Genomic DNA, 25370 nt, shown 5'->3' on the forward strand with positions numbered 1-25370 from the left:
GGTCACGCATTTCCACCCCGCCCCCCGCGCATTCCAACGTGCCTTGGCCCTGAGGTAAACACGGGCCGGCCCCGCCCCCGGCCCCGGCCTCCAGCAGCTTCCAGAAGGGCCGGAGCGCTGCAGGCGCGCGCGCCCGCGGAGGGGCCGGGCCGGGCCGGGCCGGGCGGCGGCGGGGCCGCGCGGCGCTGGTGGCGCAGTCGGAATTGCCGCCGCCGCGGGGCCCAGCCGGCAGCGGGCGCGCAGGGGCGGGGCGGCGGCGGCAGGGTGATGCCCTTGTTTATTTTTACCCGGGCGGCTCATCCTCTCCGGCAGCCCCAGCGCGGCCCCCGCCGCCGCTCCCCGCCCCGGCTCCGACGGCGCCGCCTATAAAGCGCCGCCCGCGGGGAGCCGAGGATGCAGCTCTACAGCTCCGTGATCACCCACTACCCGGCGGGCGGGACGGCCGCCGCAGCCGCCGCGGCCTCGCCGAGCGCCGCCGGTGTCTTCAAGGTCTCCCTGTCGCCGGGACCCCCCTCCGCGGAGGCACCGAGCGCCGCCGACGCCGCGGGCCCGAGCCCGGCCGCCGAGAGCTCCGCCAAGGACAGCTTCATTCCCGGGGGAAGCAGCAGCAGCAGCGCCGCCGCCGCCATGCCTGCCTTCTCCTCCTGCCTGGAGGTGATGCCGAGCGGCCCCGCGGCGGGCCCCGCCAGCCGGCCGGCGGGCGGCCCGCAGTACAGCTCCTGCGCGCAGGTCACCGTCAGCCGCCGGCGGCCGCTGGAGCGGATCGTGCCCATCCGCATCGTGCAGCGAGCCGAGGCCCCCGGCGAGCTGGTGCCGGCCTCGCCGCGCAGCCGCGCCTGGCTGGAGGGCATCCTGGAGAGCATGCGGCAGGCCGGGGGGGACGGCGAGGCCGCCGCCCTGCCGCCGCCCGCCGAGGAGCCCAGCAACCGCAGCCTGCGCCTCAGCGAGCACTGCCAGGCGCTGCAGGCGGCGGCCGCCGGCGCCCAGCCCGGGCTGGTCCCCGGCTGTCGCCCCGCGGAGAGGAGCGGCAGCCAGGCGCAGCCCGCCGCCGGCCCCTCGCCCGGGGAGGAGGAGGAGGAGGAGGAGGAGGGAGGGGGTCCCGATGTGCGCAGGGGGCCAGGCGGCAGGCCGGAGCGCAGCGAGAAGCTGGCGCTGTACCTGGCCGAGGTGGAGAAGCAGGACAAGTACCTGCGGCAGAAGGGCCGGTTCCGCTTCCACATCATCCCCGACGGGAACTGCCTCTACCGCGCCGTCTGCAAGGCGGTGTACGGGGACCAGCGGCTGCACAGCGAGCTCCGCGAGCAGACCGTGCACTACATCGCCGACCACCTGGACCACTTCAACCCTATCATCGAGGGCGACGTGGGAGAGTTCCTCATCGGTGCCGCCCAGGATGGGGCCTGGGCCGGCTACCCGGAGCTGCTGGCCATGGGGCAAATGCTGAACGTGAACATCCACCTCACCACAGGCGGCCGGCCCGAGAGCCCCACCGTTTCCACCATGGTTCACTACTTGGGGCCCGAGGACCCGACGCGGCCCAGTATCTGGCTGAGCTGGCTTAGCAATGGGCACTACGATGCTGTGCTGGACCGCATGTGCCCCAACCCAGAGTACGAGGCATGGTGCAGGCAGACTCAGGTACAGCGCAGACGGGATGAGGAGCTGGCCAAGTCCATGGCAGTGTCCTTGTCCAAGATGTACATTGAGCAGAATGCCTGCTCTTGAGACCACCTGGGCCGCAGGCTGGGAGCTTTGCTGCAGGGACTGAGACAGACAGAAGGTGTGCTGGCTGTGATGGTGATGCCTTAATCCTTAGTGAAGCAGCAGCACCCCAGACTGAGGACTGTAGATTGTGGGGGATAAATACAAATGTGTTTGTAATACTCTGTTGTAAAAACTTAGCCTCGGATTATTTGCAAGCAGATTCTCCGTGTATGTTTGTGTCTCCCCTCCCCACTGTCTCTCTATTTTCTCTAAGAATGTATTTTTTGCACAATATTTTTAAACTGTTACCTCCATCTTCTACATCTTACATTAGTATCTGGCTTTCAGCTGTACAGCCAAAAACGTTTGTAAACGGTTTTTGTAAATAAGGCTTATGATGTAGCAGCTATTTTTTGCTGTGTTTTTTACCCATAAACCTTATATTTTTACCAAATGAAGTTGATGTCAAACTGACCCTCCCTAATTGATGAAACCATCGTGGGTATTTTCTTGCAAAACTAAAACAATGTTTTTTGTAGAAGTGCAGCAAAGTATGAACAGACTGCTTTTCAGAACAGTTGCTTTCTCTGCCTGGAGTGCAGAACAGGTCCTTTGAGCCAGTTGGAACGCAGCTACACATGAACAGTACAGGGAGCAATTGACTCTTCTGTATTTAATTACTGTTTTGAGTAAACTGGCCTCTTGTTGCCTGGTTGGCTCGCCCTCTGCTCCATTTATATTATTTATCTGTAATAACAGAACATTAACTTGCAATAGAATGTTGTGACTAGATAATAGTCTCCCGCTTTGGCAGTAATTGCCTTGGCTGCACCTCGGTGTTTGTGTTCTTGTTTCTGGGGTTATGGTGTCTTTTGTATAAGCCCTGCTTCTTTTTTGGCACTGGTGTTGCACCAACAAATCGTTATCTGATCACAACATTTTATTCACTTGATGTTATTTTCTAATCAAGAAATCAGGAATGGTATTCTACGTTATGGTTTAAAAGAAAAAAAAGTATTTAAATTGAGGTTTGTATGGTTTGCTGGGTCAAACATTTAAATGTTTCCAATCTGAATTCTGTCTCTTCTACTTTCTGATTAACTTGTTAGATATATTTATTAAGTAATGCAGTTTGTACTTTTTTATTTTGTAATATATTGTGATTTTGGAATTTATACTGTATTTGTATAATAGGAATATTCACAGCTAAAATGGAATGAATAAAGAATATAATTTTACTTCGGCTCTTTTTTTCCACCCTTTGCATTCCTGGTGTGGTGAAGCACTGCAAGTGGGTTCCCAAGACCCTTTATTTAGCTTCTCTGCCTTAGTTTCCCCAATTAAGAGGCGGGAAGAAGGGGCATGGTACTTTACAAATGTGAACCACCGATAATTCTGGTGTCTGTGAATATGTGGAAAAAAATGCAAGCATTTAAAGACAATTAAGTATCTCTAATTCTTTTGTAACTCTGAAAGATCTTAGCATATCTCTTTGCCAATGAGAAACGTATATTAACATGCCTTAGAAGAGGGATTCTCAGGCATAGTACCCGGGCTGGTAATACCAGTGGTTGTGATGAACCAGTGCTCTGCCGTGCCGTGCGCACTTGGGCTTGGACTTCAGTAACTGGGAATCTCCATTCTGCAGCCAGTCCCAAACTTCTAGATTTGCCCTGTCACCAGTGATACCTTGGCAACCCTCTTGTTACTTGAATAGAGGTAACGTCATAAGGGAATACAGGTTCCCTTTACATAGAGGAATACATACATACATACAGGAATACTTTTTGTTTGCCTTACAAGATGCAAATGCCTTGCAAGTTGTTTACTCTGTGTGTATGCGTGTGTGCATGCATTTACAAATCTACCCCTGATCTCTACTAGAAGGTCATCCTTAAACGACAGAAGGGTACTGGGTTAAAATTAGGATTAAAAATGAACTAAATAGCTGAAGTGCAGCAGTCTTAATTGAGCACACTTATGATACAGAGCTGCAGGATTGATTGTGTGTATATTTGGTACTGTTTTATGTGATGCGCAGAGTAGATGGAAATAAATTTATTATGTTATTTCCAAAATGTTGGTAAATGCAGACTATGTTTTTCCCCATTTTCTTCGCACACGATCATGCTTTTTCTTTAAAGGTCAAATAATGGTGGAAAAAACCAGTCCTGCTAGTCCACTGTTGCTTAACTTTACTGAATCTCTGGAAAGCTGAGTTCTGAGGTGAGAGCAAAGCAGAGGTGCAGATGTGGATGTGTTCATGAGGATCAGAGATAGTTGATGAGGAAAATGGCTATTCAGGTGGCTGTAAACACAAAAATATTAATACAGCATCACTGAATATCGGTGATGTGCTTGACTGATTAAAAACTTTGTATCCAGACTGCTTAGGTTTTGGGCTGGATGTGATGAATTCATTCAAAGTTGTCAATATCTCAAACTTTTTGAAGAAACATTTCTTTCAGGTCTTTTAAAATTGCCATTTTCAGTTATATCATGAGTTGCGATTACACATTTTGTTTGTGTTTTGTGGCACAAACCTTAGAAACACTCATAGATTAAGCTAAGAAAAGAAGGATGCGTACACATATTGCATAGTGTTCACTCTGAGATATAATTTATATTAAAATATCAACAAAAAAGTAGTGTTAATAATGAACAGTGCAGAACCCTGGGATAAGTTTCCGCAGGGTTCCTTAGCAATTTTGATGCTACTGCATAGGTCACAGTGCCATGCAGATAACTTTAAGGAATTTGAAAAAACTAGGTGACTTCTTGAACTAGTTTGCAAAGACACCGCGGATGTATTGCTGAAGCATGTAACAAGGCACTTGTTTTTGCAGCTTGCATTACATACTGTGTCTACTCTAAAAAGAAATGGCAAAAATGGCATGTCAGGAAGGTGAAAACTTTTTTTTATAGCTCTGGTGTTTAAAGTTCAGCTGAGACACTGAGTTCAGATGCAAGCTAGTGGTGTCTTGCCTGAGTAGCAGTAGAGACAGTTTTATGGAGTAGTTTTATAGAGGCAGTGATCCTAATATGGACAAAGCTTTACAAAACTGCTTGTAATGTTGTAGCTTGCCCGCAGCAAAAGCACAAGCAGATGCAAGTTTTCCCTTACTGTCCCCTGTTCAACAATTCCAGTAATGAGGGAAGGACAAATATTGTCCTTGCTCATAATTTCAGTACCCAATTATTTTAACTTTGGCTAATCACTTGCATAACCCAACTAATCCTTAGACCTGTCTGGGGACGTTGGTCAACAGACTCTTTATTATGGACAATAAGTGAGAAGGAGAGCTTGATATTCAGTATTCGATTGCATGGTCCTTTAAGTCAGGTAGAAAATGCTTTAATTCTAAACTGAGTAAATGTGAACTGGAGTCTGTGGGAGTATAAACTTTGCGATGCCATCTTTGTTTGTATTATATAATACAATTGTGAATTAGTTGACATGTTGGATGCTTCATTTCAGGAGTTCCTTAGGTTGCCAAGACTATGGCATTCTGTCACTAAACGTGCCATGGATATGTTAGAATTTTCATGTGTATTGGACGGACTGTTACACAAAGCAAGGTTTGCAAGAACTGAATTGGTTTGTATGTGCAATGAATGCATCCCGAAATAAGGGTGGTGGGCAAGTGGGAAAGGGAAGATTTGTGTTAAATGTCATTGTACTTCATCTCAGTCAGTGGTTTTCTTTTCGGAAAGTTCAGTAGATCACTCTTTGTGCTTAGTAACTTACTCAGGATACATAAAACTTGCCTAATGCCAGCTACTGGGTTTATCTGCCCTGTTGTACTTGGCTGATACGTTACATGTCTACAAGATAAATCTGTTACATTAATGTCACTTGTAAATAAAGATGTATTTCAGTACTCTTTGTACATGTACAAAACCATGTGCATCCAAATATTTCTTCTGTCTGCTTTTGCTTTTATTATGTCAGAATTAGTTGATAGGATTTTTGAGAATAAAATTCTAATTTTGGTTTAGTGGTTTGTCAGTGCGCACGTACATGGCTTCTGAATCCAAGCAGAAAATGATGACAGGTATCTCGCAACAGGGACAACTACCTAACGTTAACCGTTTTTTGCTTATTTTTTGCTTATACTCTTTCACACATATTTACAGTTTACTGATATGCATTGATAAGTGTTCCCAGGATGTTGGTGCAAAATGGGGCAAAATGAAAAAAACCCTCAGCTTTGGTGTTAAAAAGATTGTCCCATTTCTGAATGGCATGGTTACATGGAAGTATGCAGCATGCAGAAAGGTTGTGAGTAACCGTATGAAAGGACATCAGCTCTGCCAAATGCAATTCTGCAGCCATCAGGACTCTTTTAAAGAAGCAGAAAAATTTAAACTTTGAACTTTTTAGTAATATACAGGCTGATTTATAACACATACACATGCATTTTAGTTGAAAAAAAGTGGCTTTCATATTTCCTGTTCAGTTTTAATTTATAATCTGTCTTTTTTAAAAGCAAATTTATAGTATTAATGGATAGAAAGATATAGCAATGCAGTAATATATTGTACTTCAGTCATTTTTTTCCAGATTAGTATTTAAAATCTTTTTATACAAGGAAACCCATTCATGGTATTCAGACTGCAAATTGATAGAAATAAAACACTAGCAAGTTCCAGGTTTCTGTTTCACGAGTGGTTATTATTCCGTCTCCTCATACATTTGTCCTAATTACTGAATAAGATCAGGCTTTTCTGGAGAAAATGTGAGTGTGCAATTTTACTAGCATGATGCATGTACACAGATAGAACTAATCTTTCCTGTGTGATGTTAAATTTGGCATTTCCTGCATTTTTAGTGTGTATTTTTAAACCATTATTCTTTTAATGCGTATTTGATTTCCTACAGTTTTTACTGGAAGTTGTAGAAAATAAACTGTTGTGTCCTTCCTATGAGGAATGGTTAATAGTGTTTGAACCTTCAGCACTGTAGCACAGGTAAGCTGTGTAAAGACTGGCATCTGCAGTGAAGAAGACTATTGTAGGAGGGGAAAGTCGGAGCTGGGAGATGGTTGTGAAGGAGCCCAGGTCATCTTCTATCCTTTTGTCTCCCGTGTTCACCCACATCCCAAGCACGGGGGGATCCCAACTCACTGTGATGGGCAGTGGGCCTGTGCTGCTGGTCTGGTGACACTCATTGGTGTTTAGCTACAAAGTTCTTATCCTGCCAAGCTTTTGGGGGGCTGCAAATGAAAGAAGGGATGCAACACTATCTCAGAAAAAACTGAACAGAATTTCACATGCAAAGATGCAGCATTTTTCTTGCCTGTGAACTTTTGTTGCTAAATATCAATGCGTTAAAGCGTGGTTGAATATCAAAACAGTTTGCAAAGACCAACATAATTTTAAAAATCACATAAAGCACATGTTAGCAGCTTTTTGAGGCTCCAATAATGCTTGAAATACCTTTTAAAAAAAAAAATCCGTAATTTCATTATCTAGACCATATTATTGTCACAGGTACAAGGATCCAGCATTTTTCCTGCACAAAACTTCTGTTTTTTGCTGAGAGTAAAAATTAATCTTTCAGCTATTCAACTAACCAACATTTCTGGGCAAGAAAACCCATGGTTTCAGATCCCTGGGTGGGATTTGGAACTTGGTAAACTCTGTCAATTTAACCTAATATGGCTAAAAGCAATACTTCTTCCCATTGCTGGTGCTGTACTCAAGTTTAAATGGCTGCTTTTGGAAATAACAACATCTTTGGAACTCCACCTGAGCTTCTGATATTTTTTTTAGAGAGAGCCTGTAGTCAAAATGTACTCTTTTCGTAAATAAATAATACAGTACATTTTATATCTAAATTGCCTGTCTTCCATACGACTTAAAGATTGAGCTTTGACTGAGCAATTAAGCAATTAACTAATGTGTTTATATGACTTGTTTGGTTTCCTACCAAACTTCAGCTCCGCTGGATTAGGTTACTCACAGGGACTGACCTTGCCTTTTGTGGCTTAAGGTAGGAGTCATGACAAAATTATTGTCTCATTAATTACCGACACAATTCCTATTACTCCTGCAAACCCTACCTGCAATCTTTTAATTTCTTTTCTTTTTAATTTTTGTTGAGTGTCAATTATTTGCCCATTCAAGTTTAACCTTGGAAACTAGTTATGCTGTAAACCAAAACCTAATTAAATAAGACATTTGAATGATTTTAGGAGTTGACAGCTGTTTTTTTGCTTATGTATAATTGAGGGAAAGGTGGTGCCCAAAATGAAGCAATTGTGAAAGGACTTGTTTTGCTCTGAAAGATGGTTATGTCATCTTATAGATCACCATTGTGACTACTTTAAAAGCTTTAATGCACTTAATAAACGTTTATTATATCTTAATAAGTTTTCCATTTTTCAGCTAGTATTTTACAGCAGTTGCCCTGAAGAGGCCCTGTAACATCTGAAATTGCTAGAAATGATATCAAACAGTAAAAAATTCAGTTATTTGATTATGTATTTGATAGCATTTGTGTAGTCAGTTTCCTCTCCTTGTAGAAGAGTTTTATATAGCTCTGGCCAGAGGCAAACATGTTGCAAAATGGACAAATAGGACAAATCTGGGATCTGTTAGGTAAATCAAAGAATCTTTTAATGAGAAGTAGTTATTTTGGAAAGCTTCACCAAATACGTTATTGCAAAGGGGGCTGTTGGTATACCCTACTACTTATGTTCTTCAAAACACTTTATTGTCACACTGAAATTGTTTCAACAAAAACCCAAAAGAATGTAATCTTTTACAACAAAATGTTGCCTAAAATGACTGGACAGGATTGCAATAATTCTCTAACCGTTCTATCCTGTATGGCATTGTCACAACAAATTTCCTGCTATATTTGCTTCCAGGAGTCCTTGAAATTATCAGTTAAGTGATAATTAACACATAGGATAACATTTTTCTTTAACCTTGTCAGGCTTGGTGTGTGGAAGTGAGGGGGCAATATGGTTCCTGAACTGACTAGCGCTTGTTTGCCCATACATTAGCTTCCTCTGGCTAACATCACCAACACGTTCTGCATTAACCATTGTCCAAAAGCTCAGTGACACTTAGGTTTACATACCTATCACAAAAGCCTCCATAATTTCAATTAAGAAACTTGGCAGAGATGCATGACTAGACTAGACCACCACCTAACCGATGCAGGTTATATACCACATTGGGTAGTAGTTGTATGCTCACACTTGAAGTTGCAATATGTACCTGAAATACACTTTGATTGCATGTAAGAATCGCCAGGCAGTTACAGCATTTATCTGTGCAGCTGTGCATCCTGGGTCACCTCAGATTTCTTTGGGCTGGTTTGACCCAGGTTCTCTCTGGCCAAGCCGTCCGTCCCTGGGAGCAGCCAGGCACGTGCCCCCCAAAGAGCTGGCAGCCCAGCCCAGTGTCTACTGGCTCAGCGGCTGGGATGGGACAGCTCGGAGAAGGAGCAGTGTCAGTGAGCCCCGAGCTCAGTGGGTCAACACCGCTTCTTGAATTCCCCTTTGAAACTACTAATGTCTGTGATATTACCTGGTGAGTAAATAGCAATAGAGTAAATACCAGAGAAAATCTGACTTTTTTTTGTTATCTGGAAGCACACATGATGTATTGCACTAGACCCGTCTTCAGGTGACAAAAAGGAAACTGCTCCGGGTAGGCTGTATTTGAAAGGAACCATGGCATCCATCATCCTAGAGACAGGTTATACAACATGAACCTTGGCAGTGGCCTCAGCCTTAACATCTACAGGAAATCATTCTGCCAACTAGGCTTCTAGCCTGTGAGACCGAGTAGGTAATAGTAGATGCTCTACTTCAGTCAAGGGATTGAGTTAATCTCTGCTAAGACTTTTGGTGCTTCCTCAAGCCTTTGAGCTTTATCTCAGTGCTCTCTGGATTGAGCTCTAGCCAGCCAGCAGCTATATCAAATGTCTTTCGATCACTTGATATTGAGAGAGGAGGTAGACAAGAAGCAGGTACTGTCACTGTGTAGGGAAACTTGTACTCCAGCATATCTCATTGGTTCTCCTAACAATGTCTTATATCACTCCTGTCTAGTGTGAAGTGTGAGGAAAAAGAAATTATACACCACTGGAACACAGAATCAGTTGTCTCTCACTACTCACTTAAAATCTCTCAGATAAAACTCTTCAAATCTGCACCAAGCCAGATATACTTGCTTTTTTCCTACAAACTATAAATATATCACTAGGAGTTTGTAGCTAGCCATGGCGGCATTTTACAGCTCTGAAAATGCTACAGACGTTTGGTCACATGGAGATCTTCACTGGGATGCGATCAGGTTTTCTACCAAATTCAACCCTGGATCCAGATTTATCTGCTGCTCAGATATTTGTTTCAGTCTATTTACTACCACCATTAAGTATTTAATAAACTTTAAGTGTTTATTCCCATAGCATAGGAAGGAAATGTTGAGGATTGTTTCCAATGATAGTGAATACTATCAAAGCTAGAAAGGAGAGTAGCACCTTATGGTAGGGAAGGTTCCATGACTGCTTAAAACCAAGGAAAAAAAACCCCTGAAATTCATTCTTGACATGGATATTTTAACTTCCAGTCTTTTTTTAAGTGAAGCTGTGATATGAGGCCAGATCTTATGTATAGATCCCTTTTCCATGCAGATATCTGTAGTGATTGTGGATGAGAAAGGAAAAATGCAATAAAATAAATAGACAAAAATGTTTGTTTACACACCAAAAAGATGAGGAACGGATTTCTGTCCTCTCACTACTAAAAAGACTAACTCTTGGAAAGAATTGTTTCAGACTGAAAGCCTTCTTTAGAGAGCCTTATTCTTGCTAAATATTCCTTATATTGAGTGCATGCTTATGCATTTGCTAAACTTTCTGAAGAGAGGATCAGGACTGTGCCAAGAAAAATGAAAGTGATGTGTCTGTCTCTGAGATTAAAGCACAGGTTGCAAGGAAGCCTTGCTTTTCAATGGTCTGACCTGTGGGTTTTGCATCTCACTTACACCTTTGCCTTCATTTCCTTGGCAAAAAAAATGCTTTTCACATTTTTTGCAAAACATTACCTTTTCCCACCCAGAAGTTAAATATGAGTAGAGATCTTGGCTCTTGGGAGTCAAGTCCAAAATATATTTTACAAATTTTACATCTGATAAGATTTGATTTATGTGTTGTTTTCAATTTCACAAACTTTATGGTGTAATTCAAGCACACAGCTGTGATAAGTAAGTTTGTAAAGAAGTATTAATTCCACCTTTATAGACTTTTTAAGTAAATGCTTACAGCTGTGTTAAGTTTGATAAATAGTAAGGGAATTCTGAACGGGAAATATTACGTGAATAGGATGTTATAAAAAGCTGACATTTCTTGTTCTTATGTACTTTATTGTAAATTTCCAGATTTAATTTTTTAGAGGGAAAAAAAGAATTGAGAATGGACTCTGGGCTCTTTGCTGCTGTGCTGATGCGCCAGCTCATCCCAGGAAAACCCCGGACCTTGTCGCCTTCCTGAAAAAACAGCCTTTGCCTCTAGTTATTGCAGATGGGGAATTAAATGCAGAGTCTGTTTACACAGATTCTTGAAAGAAAATCTTTGAAGGGGAGTATGTAATAGCTACAGCTGTACGGATGGTCAGCATCACCTGTACAGTATTTGAAATGTCATTTCCTGACTTTTCTGCCTTCTATGCTGCCCAGTGGGATGAAGAAAGAAAATTACTCTGCTGGTCTTCTGGGCTACGTCTCCGCTGCAAAACACAGTGCTGTGCAGAGATACCCTGTCAAGCTCAGCAGGAGCAGCAACGTTGCAATGGCAGCATGGTGCTCGTTAGGTAGAAGGAAAAAGCGGGTCTCAAAAACCTGAAGGAGGTTAGTAGGATCCTGAGCCACAGGATTGTTTTGCTGTCTCTCCTGGTGCACACACAGGGTCCTGGGCACTCTGGTGAGGTTTGGTGTCAACAGTCAGGAGCACAGGTCAGCCTTCAGGGATTTAACTCTATGGACTAGATTTCAAGGTATTCTTATTTTGTGCAGAGCTGCTGTGCAACAATCTTGCAATACCAAGCTGCAGTAATTGTATGAGGAGTATGTAGCCCCAGGAGAGAGTTGAAGATACTGTATTACAGACATATAAAACTTCCATATATAACCAAATTGCCATTTAATAGCAAGCCATGGTGACTACAAGCAGGAAAATGGTATAGCAGTTATAAATAACATAAACCACTTCTCAGCAATTCTGGTGGAGAGGAGAGGGAATTACATGACAACAGCTCATTTCCAACCCCAAGCTAATATGACTTAGCTGCTTTGCCAATCCTTGGGACTCAAAGGTCTGGACTGCTGCCTCCCACCCCCTCTTGGACCCCACTTACAGTGTGCTATACTACAGCTGCAGAGCTCAGAAGGGTGGCTTAGAATAATGAGATGACCTACAGTCATATTTCTGTGAAACATTTAAACTTTGTTCTGTTTTTTCTGAAGGTTTAGGAGGAAGTTGCCTGTTCCTAAATCATGTGCAATCTTTAAAGGTCAAAACGCAGCCCCTGATGCATGTGCAAAAAAAAGTTTCTTTGCTCTGGCTACTTGAAAAATATGGCTTTTACTCTCCATCATCCCAGGCAAGGCTGTCACTGTCCCACCAGCTTGTATTCCCATCTCTGTCTCCTGCATTGCCTTCAACTTTGCTCTCACCCTCTCAGCCACTTCTCCCTGTCCTTCTGCTAACCTATCGCCGTCCTCTGATCCCAATGCCTCTTCCCTCTCCCTTGCAGCATGCATCACTCACAGTGATAATGGCCACTTTTCACAGCATCTACCCTAGTAATGTTGGATCTAACCCCACTGACCCACAGAGTGGCAGCTATTTTTCAAGAGGGCATAGCAACACTGCTCATATTAACAGCAAGCCTTGTTTTTACTGGCGGTATCTTGGTAGGAACTAGATCCCTTATTAATGATGGGATCTAGCAGCCATTTGGAACAAGGCAGTCTTCCTCTTGTTTTCATGAGCAAGTTAAACAAATTAGAAGTTTGAATGCAAGCACACGCCTTCACAGCACTGCAAATCCCGGAGCTCTCGGCAGAAACACTGTTGTGGAGGACAGGGAGCAGGGCAGAGTGGAGGAGCCGCTGGGGTCAGGGGCCAATTCTGCACAGGCCCTGGCAAAGCTCAGCTCTGTCCTGGTCCAGGGATGAGGAGGCTTAGGCAGCAGCAGGAAGGTCTGAAGACTTTGTTATTCTTTTAAGACTTGCTTTTTCTAAAACTCTTTAGTTCTAAATAACTTCAGTTCATTGCATAGTCACTGGTAGCTGCCAAGAGCTGTAACAAAGGCTATTTTACCATGGCACTCTGCTTCGCTTGCATTGCCAGAGAGATCAGAGCTGTAGACACTGCAGACAAATCAGCCCACTGAGAGGGCCACCAGCTATCCCGATGGACCAGAGCCCCCAGCTTGGTCTGAAAGTAGGTGAGTGAGGCACCCGAGTAAGCAGAGCAGTCGGTTAGCCTGCTAGTGTCTTAGCTATTGCTCCCTGAAAACACGAGGTCTGACAGGCTGTGATACCTCTCCACCCTTTGAAAACATGGTGTTTTGTGAGGTCTGTATTATTTTATGGTTTTAAAAAGCTGTGCTAGACTGCAAATTCTTCTGCATGTGGGTCATCTTGTATTCTACATGGCACCCTATAAAACTGTCACCCTGACTGGGAACTGTAAGTTAAAATCACTGCAATAGCACAGCTTTACCCACAGCTTCACTGGTGGCCCAGGGCGGTGACAGTCATGCAGCTGCTCTTGCTTAATTTCTGCATATCAGAGATGCAAGGAACAACTTTCTCACAGCATTAGCGTGCCATGAGCTACAACTAACAGGCTTTATAAACAGCAGAAAGTACAATAGAACTGCTATGAGTCATGGTAGATTTGATATATGCACTTTATTTTTCCTTATTTTTCTGTGCTTGTAAATTGCTAATTCATGATAGATGCGATGATTGAAACATTTGACATTTCTAGTTTTCCATTCTGTTAGGCTCCTTTCACTGTCTTCCTTTAGGCTGTAACCCTTTTCTGGCAAACTTGCTTTGCATTTGTTTTTGAGTAGGTACATGTGCATATGTCTATTTATATACTAAAATATAACATTTATTCTCAATGTTTTAGTAGGAGAGAAATATAGCATTTGCTCATGCATCTGTAAGTATTTGCAGATTAATCAGAAAACTCACACAATAGATCCAGTTATTAACAGTTCTGCTAAAAACAGTCTTTATAAAAGCCAAAAGAAGTATCTTATGCTCAAATATGTAACAATTAAAATCCCTTAATAAGAATAACATTGTAACACTAGTCTTGTATTTGAACAGAATGATGTCTCTGACACAATTTCCATTTAAAAAAAATATAGATTTCATATAGTTATAATTAAAAATACATTTGTTTCAGTGAAGTTCACAACTTTCAGAAAGACGGAGACTTGCCATCTGTTTCTTTGTATGTACAGCGCTGGTAGGACCAGTAATGCTGTTTGTACTTTGGCCAAGGCAGAACACTGTGCCAGCTCTTTGATTAATAATAATTTGCAAAATAAGTTCCCTCCTCTTAGGCTATTTCATGTCACTAATTTGTTTTAATTTGCTGTATGAAAGATTTTATCACTATCCCAAACATGATTAGGGATAGAAACACGTTCACAAAGCTTTTTGTCCCTAAACGTATGTGTTGTTTATTGTAGCATCTCTTCAATGCCTTTAAAAAAACATAAGGAGATTAAAACCTCAGTATGTTATATGCCACTGACAGATGAGATTGAGTCTTTTTTGTCTTACATAACTGGATAAACAATTTTGTAGGAGAATAGCATTACCATCATATATTCTTCTCTCAAGCAGTAGGTGCATAAATAATCTTCAACAGAAATGCCTTTAAAAATAGAAAGGGAAAAGTGAGTGGTACTGTGCACCTTTGGCTGTCAGTTCTACCAGTACAGATATATGCTGAAATACTGTGATGCTGTGCTATTTCAACCCTGCAGAAAAATTGGTCCCCTGTAAATAAATGTCACACATACGGGTGCGTATCATTGTAATAATAATTCGTGCTTACTTCTCCAATGTTCAGAACTCCTGTTCCTTACAGTGCTGAACCTGTAAATAAATGAATCAGACACCTAAGTAATGGGAACGAGAATAATAGTTATGTTGTTCGTGATGTGTCTCATGTTTCATTACTCTTTGCAGTTCCTCACAGGTTTTAGTCAAGCAGAAGTCTAGCTCAATTGTAAAAGCCAGTGTGAGCTAAGTGTGCTTTTGGCTAGACTTCACTACCTTCCTTTTTTGTTGCTTTCAGTTAGTATGCCAGAAAAGTTCACCAATCTTGAAAAGAGAGACCATCTTAATTTGTTACATATGTCACTACAAACAGATGCTTATGATGGAGGAATTCAGTAGCTTCTTAAAGAGATTAACAGATTACTTTACAGTTTGAAGGTAGCATTATTAGAGGATTAGAAACCTCTCTTAATGACTCAGATTAAAAGCACTAGCAATCTAAGGTGTTACATTGCTTGATTTGCACAGATATAGGTATGTGGGTGTGCACTTTCTAACCTTATGAGTGATGTGGTTTTGGCTGATGTGGAAAGCATTATTGGTGCCAGAATTCCTAAACACACCCAGAACATCTATTATAAACACACTGGGAGCACCTACTGTTGCTGCTAGAGAGGGGGAGAATCAAAGTTTAGCTTTACAACACACTGAAAAAAAAGCCTGCTAATGTGGTGAACTATTTTTAAGTACAATGTTTATTTCAACAAAAATTGGAATCTACATGGAAAACATTTCGGAAGTTATTTTCAACTGCATGTTAATTAAAGAATGCAATAGACTTTTACTGAACAGTGTGCTTTTAATGCCATATGTATAGTGTGGTTCTTAAAGGTCACGAATTTGTTAAAAGCTGTATGAAAATGTGCTTCTTGTAATGTTTGTAATGTAAAAATTACATTGTAATGTAAAACTTGTAATGTTTTTAAACTTCTCATTTATATATTTAAGACCAAGCAACTCCGTTCCTCTCATGATGGATAAATGTGTATGGATAATGGCAGTCATTGTGGCAGTGCATGCAAAATAGTTATTGCAACAGCAATCACTTTGAAGAAACCTAACCAGTTTGTAGTATACAGCTGGGCCCTTCGACCCAAGTGAGCGGTATCTGAGCTCAACGTTTTCAATATTCAGTTCTACAATGTAAAAAAGTTTTTACCCTGTAACAATGCTCCTCTGAAATGATTGCATTTTTCAGAGCTATGGTTTCAATACAAAACTATACCCCTAACAATTGTACACTCTTGGTAGCTTGAAACCTGTTCAGAAAATAATTTAAGGTTTATAACCTATATCAGAAAAAAATTCTTTCCAGGAATTTTTCCAGTCTTTCCAAGAGTTGCCCCTTCAGCTTCCAACACTCCTGTGTCACTTAACTTGCCTTTACGAAAAAAGAAATATCTGCAGTGAATGAATCCAGACTGTGCCTTGCAAAAAAAACGTAGCACGTCTCCACGGCTGTGACAGTCGGGATCCTACATCTGCATTTTGCAGAATAAGAATATAGGAGTGGCTGGATTGATTCAGAGTGAGGGGTCAGCAGCGCCTGGTATTCTCTCTCCTGTAGTAGCTATAAGCAGATGCCTGGAGGGAGGACTAACAACAGGCTAAGCATATGTGATATTTCCCCCTAAAATTTTTCCCACACCTGACTACTCACAGCTAAGGAGATTGTCTGTTGAGTTGGTCTATTTGGTAACCCCTCCTCTTGCAAGCATGCCCCAAGGAACGGGCAGTCTCCTTTGATTTCTCTTGCACCTATAACTTCCTTTGGCCATGCATGGCACCCTTTGAACATCTTGTATCTCACTCCACACACCACATGTCCTCGGGGAGACTGCATGGGTGAAGCTGAGCAACTCCCGCCCTCAGAACGGGCAGCGCTGGCAGGGGCAGGAACTCCCAGCTGCCTGTTACCAGCATTTCACACCATCAGCCACTGCCGTCTTGGACCTCTCAGGCCTGAGCAAGAAAACCTGTTAAAAAGATGAAGCTGAACCTTCAGAAGATGAACTCCAGCTGCCAATGTAAATAGAGAAAAAGGCTTTCCTTCAAGTTCCAGAGACAATAAATGACCTGTCGCTCCCGTTTCCCTGTAGGAGATAAACATCTCACCACCTCGCCTTGCTAACACTCTGTCCTGGAGTTACTTTTTCTCTCAGATGATTAGCATACCTAACTAAACTCAGAGGAATTTCTTCAGCTTGTATTTAGTTTTGAGTATCACTGCCCTGTTTGAAGAAAGGCCTGCATGGCTGCAAGCTTTTTTCCCCGCTGTATCAACTGGTCTATGGAAGATTTTCCTCTTCCCATAAACTCTTCCTTTCTCATGCCCTTGGACATTCATGCTGTTAACAACTACTGCCAAGGAAATGGCTATCAAAGGAATGGTATTGTTTGAATTACTGCTCGCTCTTTGTTTCGTTTTTAGGTTGTATTTAGTGTCAGTAACAAAGACTTAAGCTTTACTAGCACTGAATCCTGAGCGTAGCGGAAGTCAAAGCTGTGAGGTTAGGATAACCGGGTAAGTAGGCCAATAAGTAATTATGATAAGAAGGTTAGGATAATTAGTAACAGCAACAAATGGCCAAAGTTATCCTACTTGAGTTCTCTGTTCTACATTTTGTCAGTGATCATTTTCTTAGGACTAGTTACCAGAAGCAGCAGTAACTTGTTAAACAATGTTGCAGTCATAGAAGTTAAAATTAAATGACAGTGACGGGGAGGGATAACTGTTGTTTGATGTAAAAAGCATAATGTAACTGGTGTTAACAAAGTAGAATATTTTACATTGAGTGATACAGTAGATGGACATTAATGAGCACTGAAAGTCCAAACCCGAAGTTAATGCAAATGGAAAGATAAGAAAGGTTTAACCAGCAACACATTCAAAGTGAAACAGCCTGCAGCTGACATGACTAAAAAGGGATATTAAAGAAAAGCACATGGTTAGCAGTTTGGTGCATCTATGATTAATATTTGCACACAGACTGTGCTCAGCACTGGAGATATGAAATTCCAGATGAAATGTAGTTCTTGGCTTTCTTTCAATGTCTTTTCTTCTACTATTTTTAGGGTTTATGTCTATTGTGCCTGGGCTTTTCACTCCAGCTCCTCTTAGTGTTGAAGTCTGGGCGACTTTGGGTCTAGGTCAGCGTATGTGGAACAGACTATCTGCTTCCAAGTAGGATGCAAGTCAGATCGTTCATGGGCTAATAATTCTCCTGGATCTTTCCTGTAGTTTGTCTCAAAGTGAAAGATCTTTTTCTGTAAGTGTTGCTATTGCCTGGTGGAGCATGTAAGTGCAAAGAACCACAGACACGTGGATTGAAAGAGAAATAACAACTACACAAAGGATGCAGCTTTGCCATGAAGATGCCCAGTTGAAATGCCAAAGGAAACCTTCAGAGAACATATCACAGCTGCATATTCTGCCTTCTTGCTGTTTCTGATGTTTTCTTTTTCTGTCCACATTATGCTAGGAATTAAAGTCAGAAGTAAAGGCTATATCCTTGTTCCAGAGATTCCTGTCTGAAGAACTTATAGCTTGAATAACAGTCTTGTAGCCTGGCAAATGCATGCCAGCTTTTGTTTTCATCTATGTTAGTTGAAGTCACTAGGCAACATTTTCTTAATAGATAAGGAAAACAGTGATCATTGAGTTTGTTACTACATACATGTCTTTCTGAATACGCTTTAACAACAGTTCACTTTGTCCTGGTTTCGGCTGGGACAGAGTTAATTTTCTTCTTAGTAGCTGCTACAGTGCTGTGTTTTGGATTTAGTGTGAGAATGATGTTGATAACACTCCGATGTTTTAGTTGTTGCTAAAAGTAGCACTTATCTTCAGCCAAGGACTTTCCAGTTTCCCGTGCTCTGCCAGTAAGCAGGTGTGCAAGAAGCTGGGAGGGAGCACAGCCGGGGCAGCTGACCTGAACTAGCCAAAGGGGTATTCCATACCATGGAACGTCATGCCCAGTATATAAACAGGGGGGAGTTGGCCGAGCGGCGCAGATCGCGGCTCGGGAACTAACTGGGCATCGGTCAACGAGTGGTGAGCAATTGCATTGTGCACCACTTGCTTTGTATAGTTTAATTCTTTTAGTATTGCTATTGTCATATTATTATTATTATCATTATCATTGTTTTTCATTCCTTTCTGTCCTATTAAACTGTCTTTATCTCAACTCACGAGTTTTTTTTTTCCTGATTCTCTCTCCCATCCCAGGGGTGGGGGGGCAGTGAGTGAGCGGCTGCGTGGTGCTTAGCTGCTGGCTGGGGTTAAACCACGACAACTTGCAGCAGGGAGGAGAGGACTAGAGGAGAGAATATTATTATAACATGTTCCTCAGCATCTCCTGAGTTTGCAGAAGTGCACAATTTTTTTTTCCAAAACAAAACAATCAGCTTCAGAGACAGGTCTAAGTTTAAAGTTTGCAGTTTGCGTGCAGCCTGGAGGAGGAACTGAGAAATTCCCCTTGCTGAAAGGGAAAACATAGGTGACATAATGGTGACATTGCGCTTGAATTCCTCATGCTTCACTCTTTGGTCCAGTGTGATATAGTCATAGTCAAGGCTTGGGAAAGTCCACTTTCTTCCTAGCATATTCTTAATCCTGTTCATTTTAAAAACTTCCTTCTTTCTGTTCCTTATTGCACAAGAATATATCACTTTATAGGTGCTTGGGGTGTGTTGAAGCTCTCAGGAACCAAACAGCGCAGTTTCTGCAGTCCTTTGTGGATCTTCTGATGGGGCAGAGTAACCCCCCGCTCTTCCTGCTGCATTGCTTGGATTGCAAGGGGCCCCTCTGGTTTTTTAACTTCCCCTCTCCAAAACTATCTAGTTATGGAAGGCTGCATTTCTACATCTGATCTTGTTAACATCCACTGGGGTTTCCTTGAACCATAAAAGTTGTTGGGCTTCAATCTGAAAACCAAAACTGCATATGCTAGTTTGATTTCAGTTAAAGTTTTTTTTTTTCTTTTCATAAAACAGAAACTGGAGGATCCATCCAGTTCTCAGAGGGATAACATTTCCAAGAAAAAATTATTCAAACCACTGGTCTTCCTGAATATCTTTTATTTTGCAGGTGTATCTTTCTTTTGAGAAGACAAATACAAACTCCGCAGGGATATTAGACCTACCAGAGTCGGTGTAGGCCTGATCTGAATGGTGGATGTCTACATGGGAACAGTTTTCCATAATTTCAGTCTAGCCATGGTCAGGATTCATCAAGACCTACAGGGAAGTGTAGATGTATGCCTAAACATGACCTCAAATAAATCGGTGGTTTATGTGCCTATACATACTAAGTACAGTAATAACATATAGGATTAAGCACTGTATAAAGAGGTAACAAAGTCAGTCTGTGCTTCAGAGAGCTTGCACAAATGCAAAATAAGTTGCTGCAGATGAATGAAGTAAGCCAGATGATTCTTCTGTGTTCTGAGAAGATCAGAAAAATGAAATGAATAGTTTAGTCAAAGTACCAGCTTGCTGCTTGGGGATACACTTTGTAGCTCATGTTGTGGCATCCACCCTTTTGAAAACAAAGCCTGTAAGTAATATGTATCATAAGACATTTATCCAGGCTAATAATACAAATGTATCCATCCATACACATATATATACACACATGCACAAACAGTCAGGTGCTTATCATAGGTCAAAATAGGTTGCTGGCTGTAATTACAGGTTCAGAAATAACATTATATTTCTTTAACTTAATAAAGCCTTAAACAAAATGAAATACAAGCTTTATATGATCTTTCCTTTTGCCAGATCTGACATTTTTCTAAAGTTTCATCTTAAAAATTCTTCATGTCTGCTGCTTTGTCATGAATCAAAATGTATCCTGCATGACTAGTAAGGAGTGATTCACCTGAATTTTTCATCCCTTATGGAGTACAAAGGATTCAGCAGTGAAACGTGTTTTACCCAGCTAACCATTGCCTCTGAGGTTCAGCAAGAGGCTGGTGGGTTTCCAACAAGGCTTGTAAGTTTGCAAGATGAACTTGAATTGTACATCCATAAGGTGTCTTGGGGCTTCAGTCTGCTTTGTGCTGTCCTTGCTTCAAAAGTTGGGGTTGGGGCCTTTGGCTTCTCTGCTGAAAGCTTCTCTTATGCTCCCATTTAGAACTTTTTGAGAAAAAAAAAAAAAATTAAGGAAAGTGTTGAGAAAAAAACCTACATTTTTTTAAAGGAAGTTTTTTCTTCCTTTAAAAGAAAAAAGGTAAAGAATACTTAGTAAAATTACATGTGTTAAATGCTGCCACTCCTTTATGTAAAAATTAAGAAGCATGGTGGTCATCCTGAACAGGCTAGATGAGGTTTCCAAAATGATTTGGGACTGCTAGGGAGGTAAGGTAATTACCAAACCTAAGTACTGGTGCTATTGCTTGGACAGACTCTGCTTCTTACTAGGTGGCTCTGCATATCACTATGGAAATAAACCATTATAGTGGGAGTCTTGTTTGCTCTTTGGATGACTCTTCTCCCAGTGACTTGTAATCTCTAAGTAGTGGGATGCTTCACTCTAACACATGAAAAGCACACAGGGCAAATCAGCCAGTGAGGGAAGGCAGACTCATTTAGTTTGTCATACTTTTGTCTTGCAAAAGGCATTTTAAAAATCTTCAACTCTCTGAATGGAGAAATGACTCCCAGCAGCTGTAATTCTTCCCTAATGTATTGTCAGCTTCACATTTTCCAAGCTACCTTGTTTTAAACTTGAGCCTGACCCTGCCGACTCTCCCAGTGCAGTCAATACTTCGTGCCATGTACCCACTACACATTTTTGGGGTTCAAAGTCATTATCGTGTAGCTTTGAAAAGTTCAGACAATGGTTGTACATATTTTAAGCTGCCCTTCCTTGGCTGATTCTTCCTGCATATGCAGATGAAGTTCCTGTATTTCACTGAAGGAAGAGATACTTGAGTATTTGATGGATAGTTGTTACAAAATTAAATAGCAGGAAGCAATGAAAATAAAAATTCCTCAGAGAAAGAGTAACATGGCTGTTATATAAAGCATGAAACCATTTGTCACTTAGAGAAATCCAGACCAAGTGACCAAGCGGAGGCAGTTAAAGGGTGGCTGAAGAGCAGGGCGCATATGCATCTGCAGAAGAGGGAGCTGACTCCAGCTGCATGCAGATTGGGAGTGTACAGTTGGGACCATTTGTTGAACAGAAGCAAGACACTGGCATCAAATACAGGTGGGAATCCACACAGATGATAAATCTGGTTCCAGTTTGGTTTTATTTTTTTGCTTTGGATCTTGGAAATTCTTCTCTAAAACAAAGATCATGGCATTTTGCATTCAGCAGAAGTAAACTGGTGCAACACAGTCATGCCTATCTTCTGCTAACACAGACTGACAGCAGAGCAGTATTGTCATCTAGCTATCTGCTTTTCTGTCCATCTATTTATTGCTTCTAGATAGCAGCCCACCGTTGTGCCTGTATAACCTATTTAACTACTCTGCTTTCCTCATGGGTTCCTCTCAGCCCTGTGCGCACTGCCCTGTGCACTCTTGCTGTCACTCACTTTATGCCTTCCTTGCCTTCTCCATCCCTTTTGAGCAAGCCTGAGATGCTGCCCACGGGGCTTGGTCTGGAAAGCACAACCATGGCCGGTTGTTTTCAGTGTGGTAGCTGAGAATTCACAAGCCTATACGGTTGTGTTGTGTAAAACATCTTATAAGAATGGCTGAAAGATAATTATTTTTAAACTTTTGGTCAAAATAATGTATTACAAAGTAGTTACAAAAACTTAGCTGCCCTTACTGCATTGGATAGATTCTGTAGGTCTTTCGGGCTACAGCTACACTAGTAATCTAATTAATGCCAGGTTCTAAACCCAGGCTAATAACCAGACTGTTAGTTCAGTTCCTGGCACAGTTTTGGCCTGTGTGAACTAGCACTTTCCCCAAAAATTCTTGGATCCAGTCCAGAGCTCAGGACTGGCTCAGAAGGGGCATCAGCCCCTTCTGCTGGGGACTATTCCCAAAAGGCAGGACCACTCTCCTTTCCTGGAAGTGTGAGAAAGTTTACCTGCAGAGATGCAACCTGCGCCATGTCCCTCGATCTCAAGGCCAGAGGATAAGCCTTGACCTCTTATATTTACTAGTGTAGTAGTGACCTTATAGTCTTAATGCAGTTTCCAATGGAAAATGCCAATGTCTCCCTGTTGGGAGAGAGTAGCTCAGGATTGCCAGCATAGACTACAGCAATGGGATGAGATCCATCTTTGTGAGGGACAGACTGAGCCTGCTTTCTATACAGTTATTAAAAATAACCTGTGTAAAGGTCTCTCTTCATGCAACTAAAGCTTAATATGGAATTATTATTACACCCCCTCCCTGGAAGTGTTCAAGGCCAGGTTGGATGGGGCTTTGAGCAACCTGGTCTAGTGGAAGGCGTCCCTGCCCATGGCGGGGGTGTTGGAACTAGATGATCTTTAAGGTCCCTTCCAACCCAAACCATTCTGTGATTCTATGATTCTATGAATTATGTGAAGAATTAATGATGGAGAAAATTTTCAGTGTAAAGGAAGTCTCATACAAGAGTTGGCAGAGAAGAGAGAGAAGGGAGGGAAACATTCCTGAAGGCAAAGTGTTACTGTGGTGGCAGTGGTACCGCAAGGGCAGTGATATTGGGATGGCAGTGGTACCATGGTGGGGGAGGTACTGCAGGAGCAGCAGTACTGTGGTGGCAGTGGTACCACGGTGGTGGTACAATAGATTGAACAGAAGGGGAATGTTCGCTGAAACCCAAACGGTAGGAAAAGGTATAGACAAACCTGTGTACAGACAAATCTGTGTACAATACTCTTGTGTTACAAGCAGTGCTCATTTCTGTGAAGGCTTTTTCTCCTCTTACTTTTTTGTTATTTTCTTTTCTGTGTTCAGGCTTGCCTTTTCTGCTGCATCCCGGCCCAGCGTAGCCCATCCCATTGCTACCCAGAGTACCCATGCCTGTGGTGAGACAGCTCGGAGAGCGGCTCTGCTCACTGCACTGGAGATGATGCTCACTGTGTGGCAGCTCCTGGCTGTACTGTAGCTGCTGGCTGCTTGAGGTGGTGGGGCTCCCGAGCTCCACAGGGCAAACGGTGACTTGGAAGCAAACCCTGGGGATGGATGAGCTGTCAGGGCCCTTTGGGACCTGTCCCTGTGACCACCCAGATGCCCAGCTCTGGGGAGGGGGCTTGTACTGGGGCTGGCAAAAAGGGAGGGGCTGCAAACATTGCAAGTGCAGCGCCTGGAACAGCTGCAGAAAAGCAACCACGGTGGGTCCAGATGGGGCAGCGGGAAAGAGAAATGGGATTCTCCAGGTCCAGTGCCCAGTGTAGTCATGCAAATCCTATTGTACGTCAGCCTTGGTGACCATGAACAGCACGGAGCAGTTGGGAGGAGTAGCTGGGGATGGTATTCCCCTGCTTGGCTGCCCCTTGTCACAGCAGACAGACAGTCAATCCGAGCACTACAGCTGAGGTGAGTGAGAGAAAAGAAAGAAGAGTAGCAGCAAAACCAGGGGAAATGATACAGCCTCTTCTCTCCTTTTGCTGCTCTCTTCCGACTCTGTGATTGATGTCGCCGCTGGGAAACCCGTGACTGACTGAAGCCATGTGTTGGACTGAGCAGATCAACCACATTCAGCAGCTGGACACTGTGCAATGACAGTGTAATAGTGACTCCTTTGTGAATTAAACTTGCTTCTTAGCAAGTTTTTTCTTAATGTTGCCAGAAGTGATCTAATGAATTGTATGTACCACAAAAAAAAAATTGGACCTACCTAACCATAAAAAAATAATAATTTCTTTATTTTCTTTGTTGCACTTACATATCAAGGGAGGCTAATCCTGACGGGATAAATGAGTTTTTGGCATGTCTGTTCAATTCAGAGGACTTTGAATTGAAGCCTGTGCATATTTGCAGACTGAACGAGGACAAAATACTAATCTGGTAATAAAGCCTCTTATTCTAATGTGTACGCAAGAGTCATAATAAAGGTCTGATTACAGAAAGTAAAAGTTTCAAGGTAACATATGATTTAAAATAAAGAAATAAGTTGTTGTATTTACTGGATTTTGAACAGGAAACAGAAAATACACAAAGCATATTGTGAATGAATCTTAATTTGATGGAGAATGGTTTCAGGCTGTTCTCTTAAACATGGCCAAGTATATTTCAACATTTGTGGCATCACTAACTACCAAAGTTATGATTTGGAGTTTAAAGTTGACAAGTATATGAGAGAATTCAAGAAGTGCATCGTAAAAGATCACATCCATGCAAAATATTTTAATAATCAGCAATATTGTGAGAGGAAAATAATATGTATGACAACTTAATGTGATTTTTGGTAACCCAATTACATTTTCAAAGTTTGCATAATGCAGTGAGAGCTCTGCAATCTGCCTCTGCTCAAAAGGTTGCTCAACTCATTATCATCACCATTTTTTGAGTAATAACAATAAAACATTTGTCTTCTACGTGCAAAGCGCTGGTGAAAATTGTTGTTGCTACCAAGTGTATATGGAAATGAGATTTGTTTG

At 42.3% G+C, this 25370-nt stretch overlaps 1 protein-coding gene across 1 annotated transcript; it reads left to right on the forward strand.

Moving 5' to 3' along the window:
* Positions 1–359: 359 nt before the first annotated feature.
* Positions 360–2942, forward strand: OTUD1 (OTU deubiquitinase 1). The gene has a single exon (XM_050891260.1). The coding sequence runs from the start codon at positions 394–396 to the stop codon at positions 1723–1725; it is 1332 nt and encodes a 443-aa protein (XP_050747217.1). The 5' UTR covers positions 360–393; the 3' UTR covers positions 1726–2942.
* The last annotated feature ends 22428 nt before the right edge of the window (positions 2943–25370 follow it).

Source organism: Gymnogyps californianus, chromosome 2 (genome assembly GCF_018139145.2).
Source record: "Gymnogyps californianus isolate 813 chromosome 2, ASM1813914v2, whole genome shotgun sequence".
In the NCBI taxonomy this organism is placed as follows: Eukaryota; Metazoa; Chordata; class Aves; order Accipitriformes; family Cathartidae; genus Gymnogyps; species Gymnogyps californianus.

Excerpts from the sequence above, each read along its gene's own strand:
- OTUD1 (XM_050891260.1), top strand. The coding sequence starts at position 394 with ATGCAGCTCTACAGCTCCGTGATCACCCACTACCCGGCGGGCGGGACG.